This window comes from Bos indicus, chromosome 10, assembly GCF_029378745.1.
Source record: "Bos indicus isolate NIAB-ARS_2022 breed Sahiwal x Tharparkar chromosome 10, NIAB-ARS_B.indTharparkar_mat_pri_1.0, whole genome shotgun sequence".
NCBI classification, from domain to species: domain Eukaryota; kingdom Metazoa; phylum Chordata; class Mammalia; order Artiodactyla; family Bovidae; genus Bos; species Bos indicus.
This window is the reverse complement of record NC_091769.1, coordinates 46,124,892-46,142,700: the sequence shown is the minus strand read 5'-3', so window position 1 is coordinate 46,142,700 and position 17,809 is coordinate 46,124,892. Positions and strand designations below refer to the sequence as shown.

General features: G+C 37.8%; 1 protein-coding gene across 14 annotated transcripts in view; it reads right to left on the bottom strand.

Moving 5' to 3' along the window:
* The window catches only part of HERC1 (HECT and RLD domain containing E3 ubiquitin protein ligase family member 1), a 228,712-nt gene that overhangs the window by 64,658 nt on the left and 146,245 nt on the right, over positions 1 to 17,809 (bottom strand). For 11 of the 14 annotated variants that reach the window (XM_070797433.1, XM_070797430.1, XM_070797428.1 and 8 more), the window contains 6 exons: positions 15,836 to 16,012; positions 11,103 to 11,342; positions 9,179 to 9,262; positions 6,681 to 7,201; positions 3,840 to 4,609; positions 1,200 to 1,398 (listed from right to left, as the gene is read on the bottom strand). In XM_070797433.1, coding sequence (XP_070653534.1) covers positions 1,200 to 1,398; positions 3,840 to 4,609; positions 6,681 to 7,201; positions 9,179 to 9,262; positions 11,103 to 11,342; positions 15,836 to 16,012 — 1,991 coding nt within the window. The remainder of the gene's footprint in view (positions 1 to 1,199; positions 1,399 to 3,839; positions 4,610 to 6,680; positions 7,202 to 9,178; positions 9,263 to 11,102; positions 11,343 to 15,835; positions 16,013 to 17,809) is intronic. The other 3 variants (XM_070797434.1, XM_070797438.1, XM_070797439.1) reach the window with 2 other exon arrangements.

Sequence of the window (17,809 nt, the reverse complement as noted above, 5' to 3'; positions counted from 1 at the left end):
CCTTGAATTCTGTAACTGCCAGAAAGATTAAAACACATATTAAAGTATCCTATCACTCTTCTTTTCCTCCTTTCTCAAATAGAAGTAACTCCTGGAGCTGTGTTACTTAAGAGAGACTAAGAGATAGCCAATGTGTCGGGACTGGCCACTGGTATAGCTACTAGGATTAGCACTCCTTCTGCCTAAAAAGAGAACAATAATTCTTATTCTGTGAGATGAAGCTCACTGCATCAGAATCATGGAGACTTAATTCAAACGCAAACTAGGCACCACACTGGACCTACTGAATGTGACTTGCTGGGAGATAGGGTCCCAGAGCTTTAGAAAGCCTCCCAGATGGCTCTTGAGTACAACAAAATTTTACCATCATTACAATAACAACCCCTCTCCTACTCTCTTAAGATGTCAGTCTACACACTGGAAATAATGAGCTGTCAATTAAGGGAAGGGGGGAAAGAAATAAGAAAAAGGGAAAATAATCATTCTGCTTCCCTTAATTTCACTTAAGCCCTAGTTAAAAGAGGTCACAAAACAGTCTCTCTCCAAGAATTTTCACTTAAAGGTTTTCATTTGGAAAAGAAAAAGAAAAAAAAAAAAAAAAACACAAAGGTTTTCATTTTGTCTAAACCTCTGGCAAACTGAAGCAAAAAAAGAAACAAACATTCTTTGGAATTTACAAGTCCACAAAATAGCATCATAAGACATGCTCTTTCATGTGAAGAGCAGATTTGGTTGATCTTTTCAGAAAGAATAAAAGTACACTTAAAGAATTATGCTTAAAAGGAAAATACCTGAGAAAAGAAAATTATTTTCCTGGAGTTAAGCTCTTTCTTGAGACTCTAATATTCAAAACACAGTATATACTTTTAAAGGAAAAAAATATTCAAAAGCCTAGCCAAAAAAAAAAAAAAAAAACCCACCACATTATAAGGAGATAGAGTACTACAGTACCTGATTCTCAGTGGCACTGTTGCTTAGATCTGGGACCACCACTAACTGGCTGTGAGACTTCAAGCAAGTTATTAAACTTCTGAGGGGGCATTTCCAACCTCAGTAAAATGAATTTGACTATATGATCTCAGGTTCCCTCTAGCTCTAGAATGCCTTGCCCTAGTTAGGCACATTCTTCATAAGAAAACCATCATGTGTTGAGAAGCACAGGCATCAATACAGCAGACATTAACGGTCAACTTCCCTACCTGAGAAGACTAAGGGGCATCACCCCTGGGGACTCAGACGCAGGCACCGTTTCTGTGTCAGTGACTGGAGTCGTGGCAGTTGTGGTGTCCTCCAGTGAGCTGCTCATAAAGGAAGTTGTACTTGAGGCTGATGGGCTGGTGGTAACTGGGGTCTGTGCCTGTTGGGCTTGGTCACTTTCCTCAGCTTGTTGATCAATCTCTATAAACCAAGGTTATAGTTAGACAGTAGTAAGGATTTTTTTTTTTAAGCGATGAGGAAATGGGAAACTTTTAATTTGGAAAGTTTCTAAGTATATTTCATAAGTATCAATTTCTGTGAAGGATTTACAGAAAAAAATGTTCTTCTATATATACATCCTTATATCCACTATTGTGGGGATTTCCAGGTAGCTCAGTGGTAAAGAATCCACCTGTCAATGCAGAAGATGCAAGAGACCCAGGTTTGATCCCTGGGTCAGGAAGATCCCCTGGAATAGGAAGTGACAACACACTCCAGTATTCGTGCCTGGAAAATTGCATGGACAGAGGAGCCTGATGGGCAATAGTCCATGGTGCCACAAAGACACGACTGAACATACATTCATTACTGTCTCGTTATTATAGCCTCTTTGCTGACATTACTTGGCCGAAAAAGGTCTGTCTAGTCAAAACTATGGCCAGTAGTCATGTAGGGATGTGAGAGTTGGACTATAAAGAAAGCTGAGCACCGAAGAATTGATGCTTTTGAACTGTGGTGTTGGGAGAAGACTCTTGAGAGTCCCATGGACTGCAAGGAGATCCAACCAGTTCATCCTAAAGGAAATCAGTCCTGAGCAGTCATTGCAAGCACTGATGTTGAAGCTGAAGCTCCAATACTTTGCTCACCTGATACAAAGAACTGACTCATTGGAAAAGATCCTGATGCTGGCAAAGATTGAAGGCAGAAGAAGGGGACAACAGAGGATGAGATGGTTGGATGGCATCACTGACTCAATGGACATGAGTTTGAGCAAGCTCTGGGAGTTGGTGATGGACAGGGAGGCCTGGCATGCCACAGTCCAAGGGGTCACAAAGACTCAGAAACGACTAAGCAACTGAACTGAACTGCTTATAGCCTCTACAGACAATAATGTAACAAGCTCTTGTAATTACTCATTTCTTACTTGAGAGAAGGTACTCTTTCACTTATTCTTGCAAGATTTAACCAGAGGTTCTCTAAGGATCATTAAAACTGTTTCCTTAGCAGTTTGATTTTGATGTCTATCTTTAGTCTTCAAACAACAAAGAAGAAGATATGTAAATACAAGAATAAAAACCTAGACAGAAACTCCCAAGTTCTAAAAAAGGACAATGCCTCACAAAATAAACTACTCTTAAATGTTTTTTTTTTTTCCCCCATACGTTAAAATGTCAAAGCACTTGCAATTTTTTCTTATCTGGTAAGGGAACTTACAAATAAACATAATCAAGATAGCAGCTGTTACAAATAGCTAGCTAATTCTCTTTGGTTTGTGAAGTGACCAGCTACTTTTCATAATCATGATCATAACAACTTCTGTTTATATGCACCATACACATCTCTCTGCCTATTTACTATCTATGCTAAAGAAGGAAGAAGGGGAATAAGGGAAAACGAAAAAGCAGAGGAAGTCGGAGGGAAGGAAGGGGAAAAAAAGGAAGCACCATGAAGGTAGGTGACTTTGTTTTGTTCACTGTTGTCTCCCCAAAATCCAGAAGGGTACCTAGCACACTGTAGGTACTCAATAAATATTTACTGAATGAATTTCATTTTTATTTTCAGAACTCTTATTATCCCCAAAGGTGAGGATAAAAGATAAACAAGGATTTTTATACACAATATACAGCCTATGAAAGTAGAACTTTTAGAAAGTCCTTTAAAATATCTCTGAAAGTTATCAAAATAATATATATATATTGAATCAGATCAACAAATACATGAGTACCTTTTGTGGCATGAGTTAAATTTCAGTTTTACAAAATGTAATAATTATTAAGTTTCAATACTTCCATAAGTTAAAAATAAAAAATTACAGGTATAGGCACACCTCAGAGATTTCACTGCAATAAAGCAACTTTTTGATTCCCCAGTGAAGAAAAAATTATGTTTACACTATAGTCTATTGAGTGTGCAAAAGCATTATGTCTAAAAATCAAAACCAATGTACATACCTTAACTAAAAAATACTTCATTGTTAAAAAATGCTAACCATCATCTAAGCCTTCAGCAAATCACAGTAGCAACATTAAAGATCACTGATCACAGATCACCATAAGAAATACAATAATGATGAAAAAGTCTGAAATGCTGTGAAAATTACCAAAATGTGACAGAGACACAAAGCAAGCAAATGCTGTGGAAAATGGCACTGAAAGACTTGCCTAACCTGGAGCTGCCACAAATCTTCAATGTGTAAAAAATGCAGAATCTGCAGAGTGCAATAAAAAGAAGTATGCCTGTAGACAGATGGTTATTAATATAAAGAAGCAGAAAGGAACTGTCTGCCTTGCAAAGGAAAAAACACTCTGAAAACTTTTTGGCCAAAAAAATTTATAAATCACTTACAGAATATATCACTTCTGACAATTATGAGTAACTTCAACAGCACAAAGCAAAAATTTTTTGAAAATCAGATAACTTACCTTGCTTAATTTTGCCCCCAAATTGGTCTTCCAAAAGCCCATGGACCACTAATTTATAGATCATGGCTTGAGCTCGTTCCAGATCTGCTAATCCCAGTGCTCTCTTTATGGGTGACCGCATGACCGCTCGCTTCACCATGTGGCGCATCAAAAACTGAAGGGCTGCACGCATCTCCACGTCTTCATGAACAACTGGAGAGCTTGCACAGTCTGAGTTGTGGCCATTTTCAGCCAGAACTTTTGGTATCAGCAACAGTTCAGCATATTTACTACAGCCAAGAAGAGCACTGAGTGACTTCATAGCACCGAGGTAGAGATAGGACAGCTGGACTGCTCTGATTTCTGACTGGGCTATGTCATGGTTTTTGGACATGTGTTCATGATTTTTTCTTTTTCCTTCTGTTATCTGATGTTGGGATTCCACACCTGGCACTGCTGAATCTAAAGAAAATGAAGCTATTTCGTTTTCTGATTTGGAGCTTGTGGTACCCTTAACATCATCAGATGTTAAGCCCGTTCGTGTGTCCAAAGCAGATTCACTCTCAATTTTCTGTTCAACATCCCCTTTCTCCTCAGATTCATGTCGGTGTTTCTTTTCATGTCGCTTCGTGCTCTGTTTGCCCATGTCTTCATGAATGCCAGTCAGATATGTGAGGTCCAGCAACACAGAAGCTGTCAGGCCTCGAAATCGTGCCACGTCAAAAGGAAGTGGTTCACAGGGTTCCAGATTATACAATGGAGTATCACTAGGCGACCAAAAAGTTGGGAAGCTTTAATAAAGATCAGAATGACACAGGAAGAAGCAAGTGAGGGATAGACAAGAGGAAGGTATAGAAAATAATGTAGACAAAATAAGATGTATCAAAACAGAGAATAAACTACACAAACTAGAGAACTCATTACAAACAGAAAAATGAATCCATTATGAGAAAAATGGGGAGATGTGATGTTAAACGCAAAAGCAATGAGATGTTCCTGTGCCTTCAAATATGAATATTCATTATTATATGACCTAAGTCAGGGACTAGCAAAATTTCTATAAAGAGCCAAATAGTAAATATCTTAGGACTTGAAGGCCACATAGTCTCTGCTGCAACTTTTCAACCCTGACATCATTGTGTGAAAGCAGTCACTGATATACCTGAATGAACGCTTGTGGCTATTTAAATTTAACAGGAGCTGGGCCAGGTGTGGTTTGACAATCCCTAATGTAAGCTATTCAGAAAGTTTGTACAATAAATCTAGCTTATTATATGGGTAATGGCCATTTAAAACCTATTTCAGATTAAGACTTTGTTTCATTCAGAAAAATTACCTTGTAGTCTTCAATAATTGCTTTCAATTTAGTTTAAGCAAAAAGATGACTACATATTTCCTAATATCCAGCAAGAATTCCCAAAAGTTTCAACATGCTATAACCATTAATAAAGACCTGGAATAGAAAGCTTTAGCAAGTATACAGTTTGGTGGCATACATTTGTTCTAATAATCTAAATTTTGGTTCCAGCTTAATCTACTCTTATTTTCTCTTTGGGTCATTTTTCTTATTAATATGTGTTTTAATTTAATCATTTTGCTTTATTGTTTGCATCTTAGTAAGGCAATGGTACCCCACTCCAGTACTCTTGCCTGGAAAATCCCATGGACGGAGGAGCCTGGTAGGCTGCAGTCCATGGGATCACTAAGAGTCAGACACGACTGAGCGACTTCACTTTCACTTTTCACTTTCATGCATTGGAGAAGGAAATGGCAACCCATTCCAGTGTTCTTGCCTGGAGAATCCCAGGGACAGGGGAGCCTGGTGGGCTGCTGTCTATGGGGTCACACAGACTTGGACATGACTGAAGTGACTTAGCAGCAGCAAGGCATCATAAATCCTTTCCAAAACAAGACAAAGAACTAAAGAAAAGGTAGATACTTTCACAAGTAAAATTTTCATTGTTTTCTTAGCCTGGAGTCCATTAATTCCTGAAACTGTGTGTAAACTCACATGTGTTATTTTTCAGCTGAGAGGGTCCATAGCTATCATTACAGTATATAATACTACCACCTCCAAAAAATACTGAAGAACCATTGTTTTTGATATTGTCCCATGTCATATTAATAAAGGAATCACTTTAAGCAGTACAGTGAACAGTTACATAATATCGTCAATAAATCCATGTTTTCAAATGATACAATTATGTAGTCATTAGTTAAGTAAGTCCCCTTATTGACTCAAATACTTAACATACTTCCTTTTAAACATATGAAGTTTCTATTTCACACAAATTCTACCTGATTCCAAACACATCTAAATGCTTTTAAGCACACAATTCGTGCCAAATAAACATAATTTTCATACCTATCAAAAATGTTACACACTGAAGGTATAGAAATATATGCTTAAAAAAAAAGAATATTTAAAAACAACAGATAATACAAAACCTAATTTTAGTCCCAAATGTTACCATCCTATTTCCTATATAAAATGGAACTAAGAGATCTGCTGTCTGGCTTTTTTTCTGTCCCAATGTGTAATGGAAATGATTAAAAAGCAGGAAGTTAAATGAAAAACAGACAGAAGGATCCTACTTAGTCTAAACTACTGAGGTTACCTTTTTTTTCACAAAACAAAGTAAAAACTATATATTTTACAAACTACTAGTATTCCAAGGAACACAAGTTTGGAATACCCCTTTAGGAAATCAATAGTACTCATACCCAGATGTACGAAAAATGTTATTTTAAAAAGTTAATTGGCAGCTCACCTAAAATACATAATTACTCACTGTCCATAGGCAATAGCACATTTCACCAATAAATATTCATTTGCTAACAGTGTAACTCAACAAATCATACCTGATGGTAATTTCTGCTTCATCCCATTGGACTTTGGCAGACGTGCTGCCCTCTTTGACCACTCCCAGCAGCGTGGCATGGCGCCCAGTTTGCTTGTGAACACACCGACCTCCAACTCTAAGACCGGCATCAACTCCTCCTATCACTGCCAGCACAGGCCACACCTCTAGGCAAAGGGTCCTCAGCTGCGGTTCTGACAGGTCAGCAAGGCCATGCCTACTGTGTTTACCTTTCTCTTCCTCTTTGTTTTCCTTTTCTTCTCTCATTTCATTTTCCTCTCGGCTTTGAACCGAGCGGCTTTTCTTTAGCTTCTGACCTGATTCTTTAATACATATCTTAATTTTGTGTAGCCTTTCCATCATTTTTTTGTTAATGCAGTAAGTCCAACGGTCTGTTCGATGAAGGATACGAATAAGCTGAATAGTGGCCTCTGCCAGCACTGCAGCTACTGGACTACAAATAGGATCTCCTGGAAGGAGGTCTCGTGGTGTGCCACGCATCTGCATATCACAAATTTTCACCTATAAAAGAAAAGAGGGTGGCAAATGTGTGATTATTAATAGTTATCCTAAACTATTAATTCTATAAATCACAAAACTATAAATCTAGCACATGTAATCCAATGTGGAACTAGTATTTGGTCTCCTGATATATGTGTATTGTACTGTTGGCCCTCAATAAGAAATAAGCAAGTATTACAGCTCTACTAAAGTCAGTAGCAGTATGGTCCTGAGAAATAAGTTACCCTGTCATTTAAACCTTCTGCAGCCTGTGAGTAGGAGTGCTGTTGTGGTCACTCAAAAGATAGGTACAGACCAAGGTGTATGTGATTCAATCTGCTGTGCTGTGCTTATTCGCTCAGGCGTGTCCAACTCTTTGTGACCCCATGGACTGTAGCTCCTCTGTCCGTGGGGATTCTTCAGGCAAGAATACTGGAATGGGTTGCCATGCCTTCCTCCAGAGGATCTTCCCAACCCAGGGATCGAACCCAGGTCTCCCACACTGCAGGCAGATTCTTTACCGTCTGAGCTATCAGGGAAGCCTTAGTCCCCACTCTAAAAGTCTTGACTTCACTCTAATCCTTAAGACTCCAGGATAATAATGAGTCCTGGGACCATCTTAATATTGTTTCAGAGGCACAAAGATAAACTCACAAGATTATAAAATTGGTCACACATTTCAAATAAGACATAGAGGTTAAAAGAAGAGAAAGACCTGGGTTCAAATCTTAACTCTGTATAATCTTCAGAAATTATTTAATCTCTCTAAACCTCAGCTTTTTCATCTGGAAAAAAAACCTGACACTAATACCTCTATCTATCTCTTACTATATTAAAGATTAGACTATGCACATAAAATGCTTATCAGCACTTTGCTGTATGCCAGACACACAGTAAATATTAAAAAAAATATTAACTATTATTAGTATTGTTTCTATCAGATTCTGAAGTCAGACAACACTTCTGGGTAGAATAAACTGATTGATATAAAACCTACCTAAGGTTAAATTAATTCCTTCAAGTTTCACAGATGTTACAGAGCAATAGGCCATCATTCTAACCAGAACATACTAAGAACCTGCTCTGGGCTGCAAGAATATCACCAGGGAAAGGGATAAAAAGGAAGTACTGGGGTGCCTGTTTATTCATTTCCAATTCAGTTTTGTTGGCCAGCTGGTTCAAGAAGCAGTTCTACTATCTCATGAGTAGCTAGCTTGAAATTATACCTCCTTGAAAATTTTTTTTAAATATATTTAAAAGGCCAGAATAAATTATACTTTAATGGTTAGAATTTACCAAATCTAGCATTTTCATCACAGATGCACGATATGTGAGACAGCTTGACATCTTCCTACTAAAAAATAACTAGAAATTCTGGAGACCTGACCTAGGCTATACTACATCCTCATGTAAAAGGATGGGGTAGAAAACAAATCAATCCTCCCAGCGAGACCACAAAGAAGTTTCTCTCTGTGTGGGTTTTAGATTAGGAGGAAAAAAAGTTTTAGTGAGAGGGTATCACTTTAATACTGTTCTGAGGACTTAGGGTTCAAATTTACACCATCTACAGGGTCTGAAAACCCTCAGAGGAATGAATGAAAAGCAGCTTCCCCATCATAACTGAAACCTCCATTATTCACAGAATAGTATCTGACTACACTGAGGTTATTTTTAGATTCCTCTCTCATAGGCACAACTGCTAATGAACCAGATTATCCGTAAACTATTTCCTGTAATTCCTGTAATCCCATATAAGTTTCAAAGTTGATTCACTATACTCAAATTATCAGAATATCAAAATAGTCCCTTAAAAAAGAGTAACGGTAATTTAAAAAAATAATCTAACCTTCTTCTGGAAGACTAAATTCACCTGAGAAGGTACTTCTAATGGTAGAAATAGCTTCTTGTACCTATAAACTCTGTATGATGTTAACAAATATTAATAAAAAATAACAAATATTCTTCATGCTTAATTATGAAGGTCTGAGGTTTCATTACCTTTTCCCCTGGGTTGCTACTATAGAACATTACGCATGGGTACAACTCTGCTGCATCCACATCTTCAAAAGCTAATTTGGGTTCCTATAGTGTGGCACAGGTGATGGGAAAAAAAGGAAACAAAAATATGTTTTAAAATTGATAATATCCAATACATATTAAGATTCAAAGCTCTTACGAGACACAGTAAGTTACTAGATTCAAATCTCAGTTATCTTTGCTAACTAAGGAAATTCCACATATAATAAATGATCTTAATTTGTTCCTCTGTTACAACTGTCTTATTGGGATTTTACTATTGTCTTTTTCTTTTTATTTTTTGATGCTGATAAATATCATAAGAACCAAAAGGACTAGAGAAAAAGCAGAGAAGAGCAAATAATCTGTAAACTGAATAGCTAGCACTAACTGAGTCAAGGATAAGTAAAAAGAAAAACTCCATGACATAAATCACAGCAAGATCTTTTTTGGTCCAATTCCTAGATTAATGAAAATAAAATAAACAAATGGGACCTAATTAAACTTAAAAGTTTTTCCACAGTAAAGGAAACCATAAACAAGACAAAAAGACAGTCCTCAGAAGGGGAGAAAATATTTGCAAATGAAGCAACTTACAAAGGATTAATCTCCAAAATATACAAACAGGGCATACAGCTCAGTATTAAAAAAAAAAAAAAAATCAAAAAATGGGCAGAAGCAATCTGGCATTCTGTGATGACCTGGAGGGATGGGATGGGGAGAGGGGAGGGAGGGGATGTATGTATAATTATGGCTTATTCACACTGTATGTTAGAAACCAACACAACAGTGTAAAAATTAAAAAAACAAAAAAGACTTCAGGAAAAAAATGGGCAGAAGACCTAAATAGGCATTTTTCCAAAGAAGACATCCAGACAGCCAACAAATACATGAAAAGATGCCCAACATCACTAAACTATTAAAGAAAAACAAATCAAAACTACAACAAGGTATCACCTCACACTGGTCAGAATGGCCATCATCAAAAATCTACAAACAACAAATCCTGGGACCTGAGGGACAGGACGGGGTGGGAGATGGGAGGCAGGTTCAAGAGGAAGGGGACATATGTATACTTATGGCTGATTCATGTTGCTATCTGGCAAAAACCAACACAACATTGTAAAGCAATTATCCTCCAATTAAAAATAAGAAAACAGAATACATGAGAAAGCTGAGACCCTGGAGAAAAAAAAAGTGCTGGAGAGGGTATAGAGAAAAGGGAACCTCATACATGGCTAGTGTGAATATAAATTGATACAGCCACTATAGAGAACAGTATGGAGGTTCCTTGAAAAACCAAACCTGGAACTACTGTATGACCCAGCAATCCCACTATCAGGCATATACTCAGTGTTATGGGGGTTCCTCTATGGGTTACTTTCCGTCAAATTTATGACTCTGTTATGCTCTCTGCTTATGATATTAAAAGTAAACATTTTAAACAAACAAAAAGACACATGAACCCTAATGTTCACTGCAGCACTATTTGCAATAGCCAGGACAAGGCAGTAACCTAAATGTCCATCAACAGAAGAATAGATAAAGAAGATGTGGTACATACATATGAAATATTGTTGGCCATAAAAAAGCATGAAATAAGGTTATTTGCAGAGACATGGATGGACCTAGAGACTGTCATAAAGAATGAAGTCAGAAAGAGAAAAGTAGATATCATACATTAATGCATATATATGTAATCTAGAAAAGTGGTATAGATGCAAAGCAGAAATGGGAACACAGATGTAGAGAACAAATGTATGGATACCAAGGAGGAAAGGGTAGAGGTGGGAAGAATTGGGAAGTTGGAATTGACATATTTACACCTCGGATAATATGTATAAAATAGATAACTAATTTAAAAAAGAAAACAAAACAAGCAATGTCTCCGAATAAGTTTCAGTACCTCTCCATTCTTCCCAAAGGAAATGGTCCTGGCTTCCATGTCTAACACACAGGTAATGAAATCTCCTTGAGTAAAGCTGGATAACGTCAGAGTCTGTTCTCCGTTGTGATAGAGGTTACCACTGTAGGCCCGATAGAGCCACATATCCGAGGTAGTACGGTGGTTAAAGTCGTGTACTGGCCAACGAGAAACTCCAACACACGTGCCTTCATTACCTCTGTTTTCCTTCACAATGTAAAACTAAAATCAAGTGGTAATGTTCACTAGTATTCAAAAAAACTTTTTTATATACCATTAACCATATAAAGCAATACTGAGGAATATGTTTATAAAGAATTAAGCATTTATGAGAACGTAAGTTTATTTTTAGCTTAAGTGAAAATAACACAAAAATGAAACAGTTTCATCATTTTTTAAAGAGTTTAAGGCAAATTTAATATTTACCATGTAGTACATGTAGAATAACCTCTGAATATAACCTCTGAGTATTTATTTGAAATAAACAATTTTAACTTACATCTTAATTATTAAGTTGAGAAAGTACATCAAGTCCAGAAAATTTTTAATGGACAGCTTCAATTCTTTATATACAAAATTTCTAATTACTCTTATGTATACTTCTGTTCAGAAAAGAGTTAATATAGCAGGCTTTAGACTGCCCTCTTTCAAAAGGCATGCTTATAACAGTGGCCCCTTAGCAAGTACCTAAGGCCCTTGCTAAGTGGCCCCTTAGCAAGTAACTCGACTGGTAAACAGTTTCCTACATTGTTACAAAACATTCCCTAAATGATTCAAGCAGCTTACCAGGACAAGAATGTTTGAACAAACAATGTGGTTTACAATGAACATGAACTTTCCTTTTGGGAGTCTGGACTTTTAGCACATGCCAGGCAGAGGGTACCTTCATTACCAGTCTCCAGTAAAAATCTTGGGAACCAAGTCTCTAATGGGCTTCCCTAAAACATCATACACATGTTGCTGTATTTTGCTGGTGAGACAAGTGTGTGGTCCATGTGACCCTTCGTGGCATGGAGAAAACATAAGGAAGCCTGAACATGTATTCCTCTAGATGCTTCCTGTGTCTTTTCCCCTTATTATCTGGCTTATATCTTTATATCCTTACTACCTGTTATAGAAAACCCCAGTCATCATGAATACAATGATATACGGAGTCCTATGAGTCCTTCTACCAAATCTTTGAACACAGGGGTAATCTTCAGGATCTCCAACAACAGCAGTGGCAACATGAGCTTCACTAGAACAACTCTGTATCATTAAAATATAAGTACATATTTGGGAACAAGAGAGAACTGGGGAAAGAGAAAACTCTAATGCCTATGTGGTTATACATTATGAAACAGCAGGTGAGTGGCTATCTATTGTGAGAGACAAAAGTTACCCATGGAATTCAAAAGTAATAAGAGTCAACCACAGGAGGGCTGGCTCACTGGATCCCCTAGCTGCTTTTGGCCCTGTTAGTTAAGTGAGGGGAAAAGAGCAGAAAAGTGTTGTTTTCCTCTCTAGGTGGGAAGTGAAAGGGCCTAAACATTCCCACACATGAGCTTTGGATAGGCCAAAGAATAAAAATAAGCTTGCAGTTGCTCTCTCCTCCAGGTGGCAAGAGAAAAAGTTCAAAAATCCCTGAGGTGAGTTTTGGGGAAACCAAAAATATTAGAAGTGTATGTTGCTCTTTCCTCCAAACAAGAAGAGATAAGGTATTTAAGTCAGTTCCCAGGGTGGAATAAAGATTTATAAAGAAGGAAGGAAGGAATGGGAGGGAAGGGAAGAGATGGGAAGAAAGGAAGAGATGAGGGGGAGAGAGAAGAAAAGAAACTACTCCAGCAATTTTCTTTAGCCTAGAAGCTGCCACTACTATACTAGTACCCCAGTCCAACCAATTAACCTTGTAAATCCTAAATTTACTGCTAGGGGTCTAAGTAAACTTGACAACTGAGAGGAAAGTAAATTTTACAAAACAGCTTCATTTCGTGGCTACTGCATCTGGATGTATAATAAAAGATAGTGTAAAATGTTACATGGTATAACTTCATAAACACTAAGAGATCAAACTAGTAAGTGAAAGCTGCAGAGGACAAATGTTAGTGGCACACAACTTCCCTGCTTTTTGTCCCTGGTGAGTAGATTGGAATTTAAATTCTTTGAGTAATGGAAACAAAACAAGCCTCTATAACTAACAATTTTTTGTTACGATATTTGCCAACAGAACTACGAGAACAAAGAGAAACAAAATAAAGACTGGCAGTCTTCACACAAAAATATACATTGAGAGTTTTAAAAAGCAGTTGTTAGGTGCCAATTAGTTCCTGTAAAATCAGATGTCTGACCCTTAGAGTCTGATGATTTTCTAGCCTGCAATGAGTATTTTTGAGTAAGTACATCAAATCTATACTTTAAGAAGGCAAAAAGACCTTAGTCATTTAGACTTAAAATGCAGCTGTCTGATCCTATAGCATTTAGGTTTTACTGCTACCCCCAGAAGTTGCTAGTTTTATTATAGAAGCCTCTATTCACAGCTTCCAATCGCTTGGAGCAGCCTCTAAGTTAAAACCTGATACTCTCTCCTATAGGCTGTTTCAACTCAACATGAGCTGTGTTCAACTAAAAGTAGGTACCAGACCAACGAACAAAAATCAAATGTTGGGACTATTAAAGTTGGTGTAGCCATAAACTAAAAACATCATGGATTCTAGTTGGACTGTCCAGGATTCTTACATATGCTCCTGGGAAAGGGCTTGTTCTTTTGATAGTCATCTAACTTGAGCTGCTGATTGGCTTTCTGTTTCTGACATAGAAACTGATTACATTCTTAACTTCTATTCTTCCTGAAACCTGAAAGATGGAGGAGGGCATACTTTAGGGCACATGATCCCTCTCATCCACTCTTGTAAGAGATGGACTCTTGACCTCTTCTTGTGGATGTCCTATCACTACTGACCTTTTCTGTTCAGCTTTTTGAACTAGTCAGTTTCAACAACAGACTGATAGCTTGTTTCTATGTCTGATACACAGGCCCTAGTAAGACAGATTATTAAATGAAGCTCTCCCCAGAAAGAGAGGAATCTTTCCTACGCTGCTCACTGGATAAATGGTTAGGATAGAAGAGGCAGATGGTGTGAAAAACAATTTTTTAATTGGGATTTTGTCCTGACAATTCCTAACCTTTGTGGTTAGGAATAAAAATGTTTTTATTAAAAAAACTTTGTGTGTGTGAAAATTCTTTTGTCCCTATTGCTTCTAACCCTTCTGGACAAAAGGGCTAGATGAAGATAAAAAATGATTTAAAAAAATGTGAAGTTAGAATTACTAAATGAGAAATATTGATTTTATTTATTTTTTATTTTTTTTAGAAATACTGATTTTAGAATAAGGTAGGTGAGGAGGGAACCCAGGCCCCAGGAAGTGTGGAAGAATAGAGATGGCATAAATGATCACCATTTTTCACAACTGTTCCTCCTCCCGGGGGAGGGGAGAACGGGGGAAAGCCATGCTGTGAAGAAGGTGGTTTTGAGCACTTTAAATTTAAACTGGCTTCTGAGCCTCCCATTATACCTAATAGGCTATACGAAGCAGGGGATGACTCCAGGTCCTGGAATTTCCACAGGACACCTCCAGATGTCATCCACGCTCTTGAGGCAGATAAAAAGATGTCACACACAAACAGAACTATTTAACCAACTGGCTTTAGAGATAGTCCCTCTGAAACCAAGAACTCAACTAAATTATTTAGACTGCAATGAGAAAATAAGGTGGGAGGCCCCCTGATAGGAGATCCCATCAAGGTCCTGTTAACTTGTTCTGCCTGACTACTGTACATCTTATAAACTCTTCATCTCCAAGGATACCATATACAACCTCTAGAATTAAATTTTTCTGTGTAAGTGCCCTATTCTGAGTCCTGGACTGGCCAGAGTTGTGCTGTGCTAAATTTATGGAAAAAGCCACATGACTTTTTAAGATAGATATTTTGTGATTAATAAGATTTATTTTAACTGGCTAAGTCTAAGACCCCTGAAGTCAATACTACAGGCTGGTCTCACCCTGCTGTCTGAGGTCCTACCAGATAATAACATTAATTTTATTGTAAAAACACTGTGGCAAAGAGCCAAGGAGGTACACTGTGCAATCAAAAGAAGTAACACAACAGGACTGCTATCCTTAGAAATGTCTACTTGCAATGTTGGTCCTTGGCTGGCACCTGGGGACTAGACTGATAAATACTTTGCCACATTGATACAAAGTTTCCCTAACTGATAAAGGTGGCTTCTTTTACTTAGACTGTATGATAATATGTTTATGATAAAAAGCTGCTTTCCCTCTGGGAATCTAAAATTTTAGTATATGCCAGGCGCAGAGTATGTGACTAGCATCCAGTAAAAATCTCGGCCATTCAGTCTCTTATGTGCTCTCCCAGGAAGAAACATCACACATGTTATCAAATTTTCATTGCTGGGGGTGCACTGTATGACCTCTCATGGAAGAGATGATCGTCATTTTTCAACTATACATTAAAAACATTTTTGAAAGAGTTACAAAAATAATATAGGGTTCTTATATATCCTTCATTGGGCTTCCATTTATGTTAAAAATTACAGAGTACTAGAACTTTTACGTAAGATGATTTTTTAATAGTCTTTCTCTTTAAAAAATAATAATCTAGGAGGAAGAGACTAAAAGATAAAATGTTTTTAATTACTACTTAGAATTCTACGCACCTTCCACTGATAGCACCCAGAAGTTACTCCAGTTGACGCCAGTCCATATCCTTTTCCTCCACTGCCATGAGTTAAAATCTGTCCATTTTCCACTATGCAACACTGAGCTTTCTCTGGGTCAAAGGATACTTCTTGTATAGGAAGATTCTCATCTTCTTCCTCCAACTCTCCCTGCTTCTACCAGAAAAGAAACTGAGTCAGTATTTTGAAGTAACTCAGATCTCAGTTAATAGATATTCTAAGACTCCTTGGTTTGATTCACAAATATTTATTATCTACAATATACCAGTTCGGAGAAGACAATGGCACCCCACTCTAGTACTCTCGCCTGGAAAGTCCCATGGATGGAGGGGCCTGGAGGGCTACAGTCCATAGGGTCGCTAGGAGTCAGACACGACTGAGCGACTTCACTTTTTTTTTTTTTAATTTTATTTTATTTTTAAACTTTACATAATTGTATTAGTTTTGCCAAATATCAAAATGAATCCGCCACAGGCATACATGTGTTCCCCATCCTGAACCCTCCTCCCTCCTCCCTCCCCACACCATCCCTCTGGGTCGTCCCAGTGCACCAGCCCCAAGCATCCAGTATCGCGCATCGAACCTGGACTGGCAACTCGTTTCTTACATGATATTCTACATGTTTCAATGTCACTCTCCCAAATCTTCCCACCCTCTCCCTCTCCCACAGAGTCCATAAGACTGTTCTATACATTAGTGTCTCTTTTGCTGTCTCGTACACCAGGTTACTGTTACCATCTTTCTAAATTCCATATATATGCGTTAGTAGCGACTTCACTTTATTTTTTCACTTTCATGCATTGGAGAAGGAAATGGCAACCCACTCCAGTGTTCTTGCCTGGAGAATCCCGGGGACAGGGGAGCCTGGTGGGCTGCCGTCTTTGGGGTCACACAGAGTCGGACACGACTGAAGCGACTTAGCAGATACATCAGTTACTATGCAGGTGATGGGAATACAAGCATAAATGTGGCATGGTCCCTGCCCACAAAGAGCTTATAGCTCAGTCAGGCAAAAAAGAGACAAATAACACAATACTGCAGTGGGAGAATAAAAGAAGTTACATGACAGGTAGAGCAGAAACATAAAAGTGCAAGTTTCTAACCATGCTTGGGAAGGATAAGGTAAGCGTTCAAAAGAGGATGACTTCTGACCTCAATCCTGAATGATAAGAAGGCATTAAGCAGCTGATCAAAGAAAAAGAAATTGAAGGCAGTATGTACAGCATGTGTCAAGGCACAGAACTGAAACAGAATTCACTGATCAGCATTCACTGATTAAACATAATTGCAAGCAGTATTGAAGATCTGGAGGATGAGACTGAAAAAGAATAAGGAACTAGGAAAAAAATCATGGAAGACATTCTAAGTTTGATCTTTAGACAAGAGAATTTCTACACAGAATGATTTATATAGAGGAACTCTGATCAGATCTATGTTTCATAAACATTGTTGTACCAGGAATATACAGGATGAAAACAGAGAGAACAATCAGGAGTTTACTGCAAGAGTTCAGGTAAGAAACACTGACAACGTATAAGTCCTTCATTTACCCAATGAGTATTTGTTAAGCATCTACTGTGTACCAGACACTATACCAGGTCCTATATATATATTCAGCAATATACTGGATAGATTAGGTCTCTGCTCACACAGAGCTTATATTTTAGAAGGTGGAGACAGAAAAGATACAAGAAAATATTAGGTGATAAATTCTACGCTGAAATTAAAATAGGTGATTTTTGTGGCATTAAAGAGTATGTGGCAACTGACTCTAGATTGTGGATTAGGAAAGGAATCTGAAGAAGTGATAATTAAGTCAAGACACGAATAATAAGTGGACTTCTGAGAAACATATCTGAGGGAAGTATTCTAGGTAGAAAGAAAGCCAGAGCAAAGCCCAAAGGAAGGAACAAGCTCAGTGTGTTCAAGAAACAAGAAGGCATTTGTTCACAG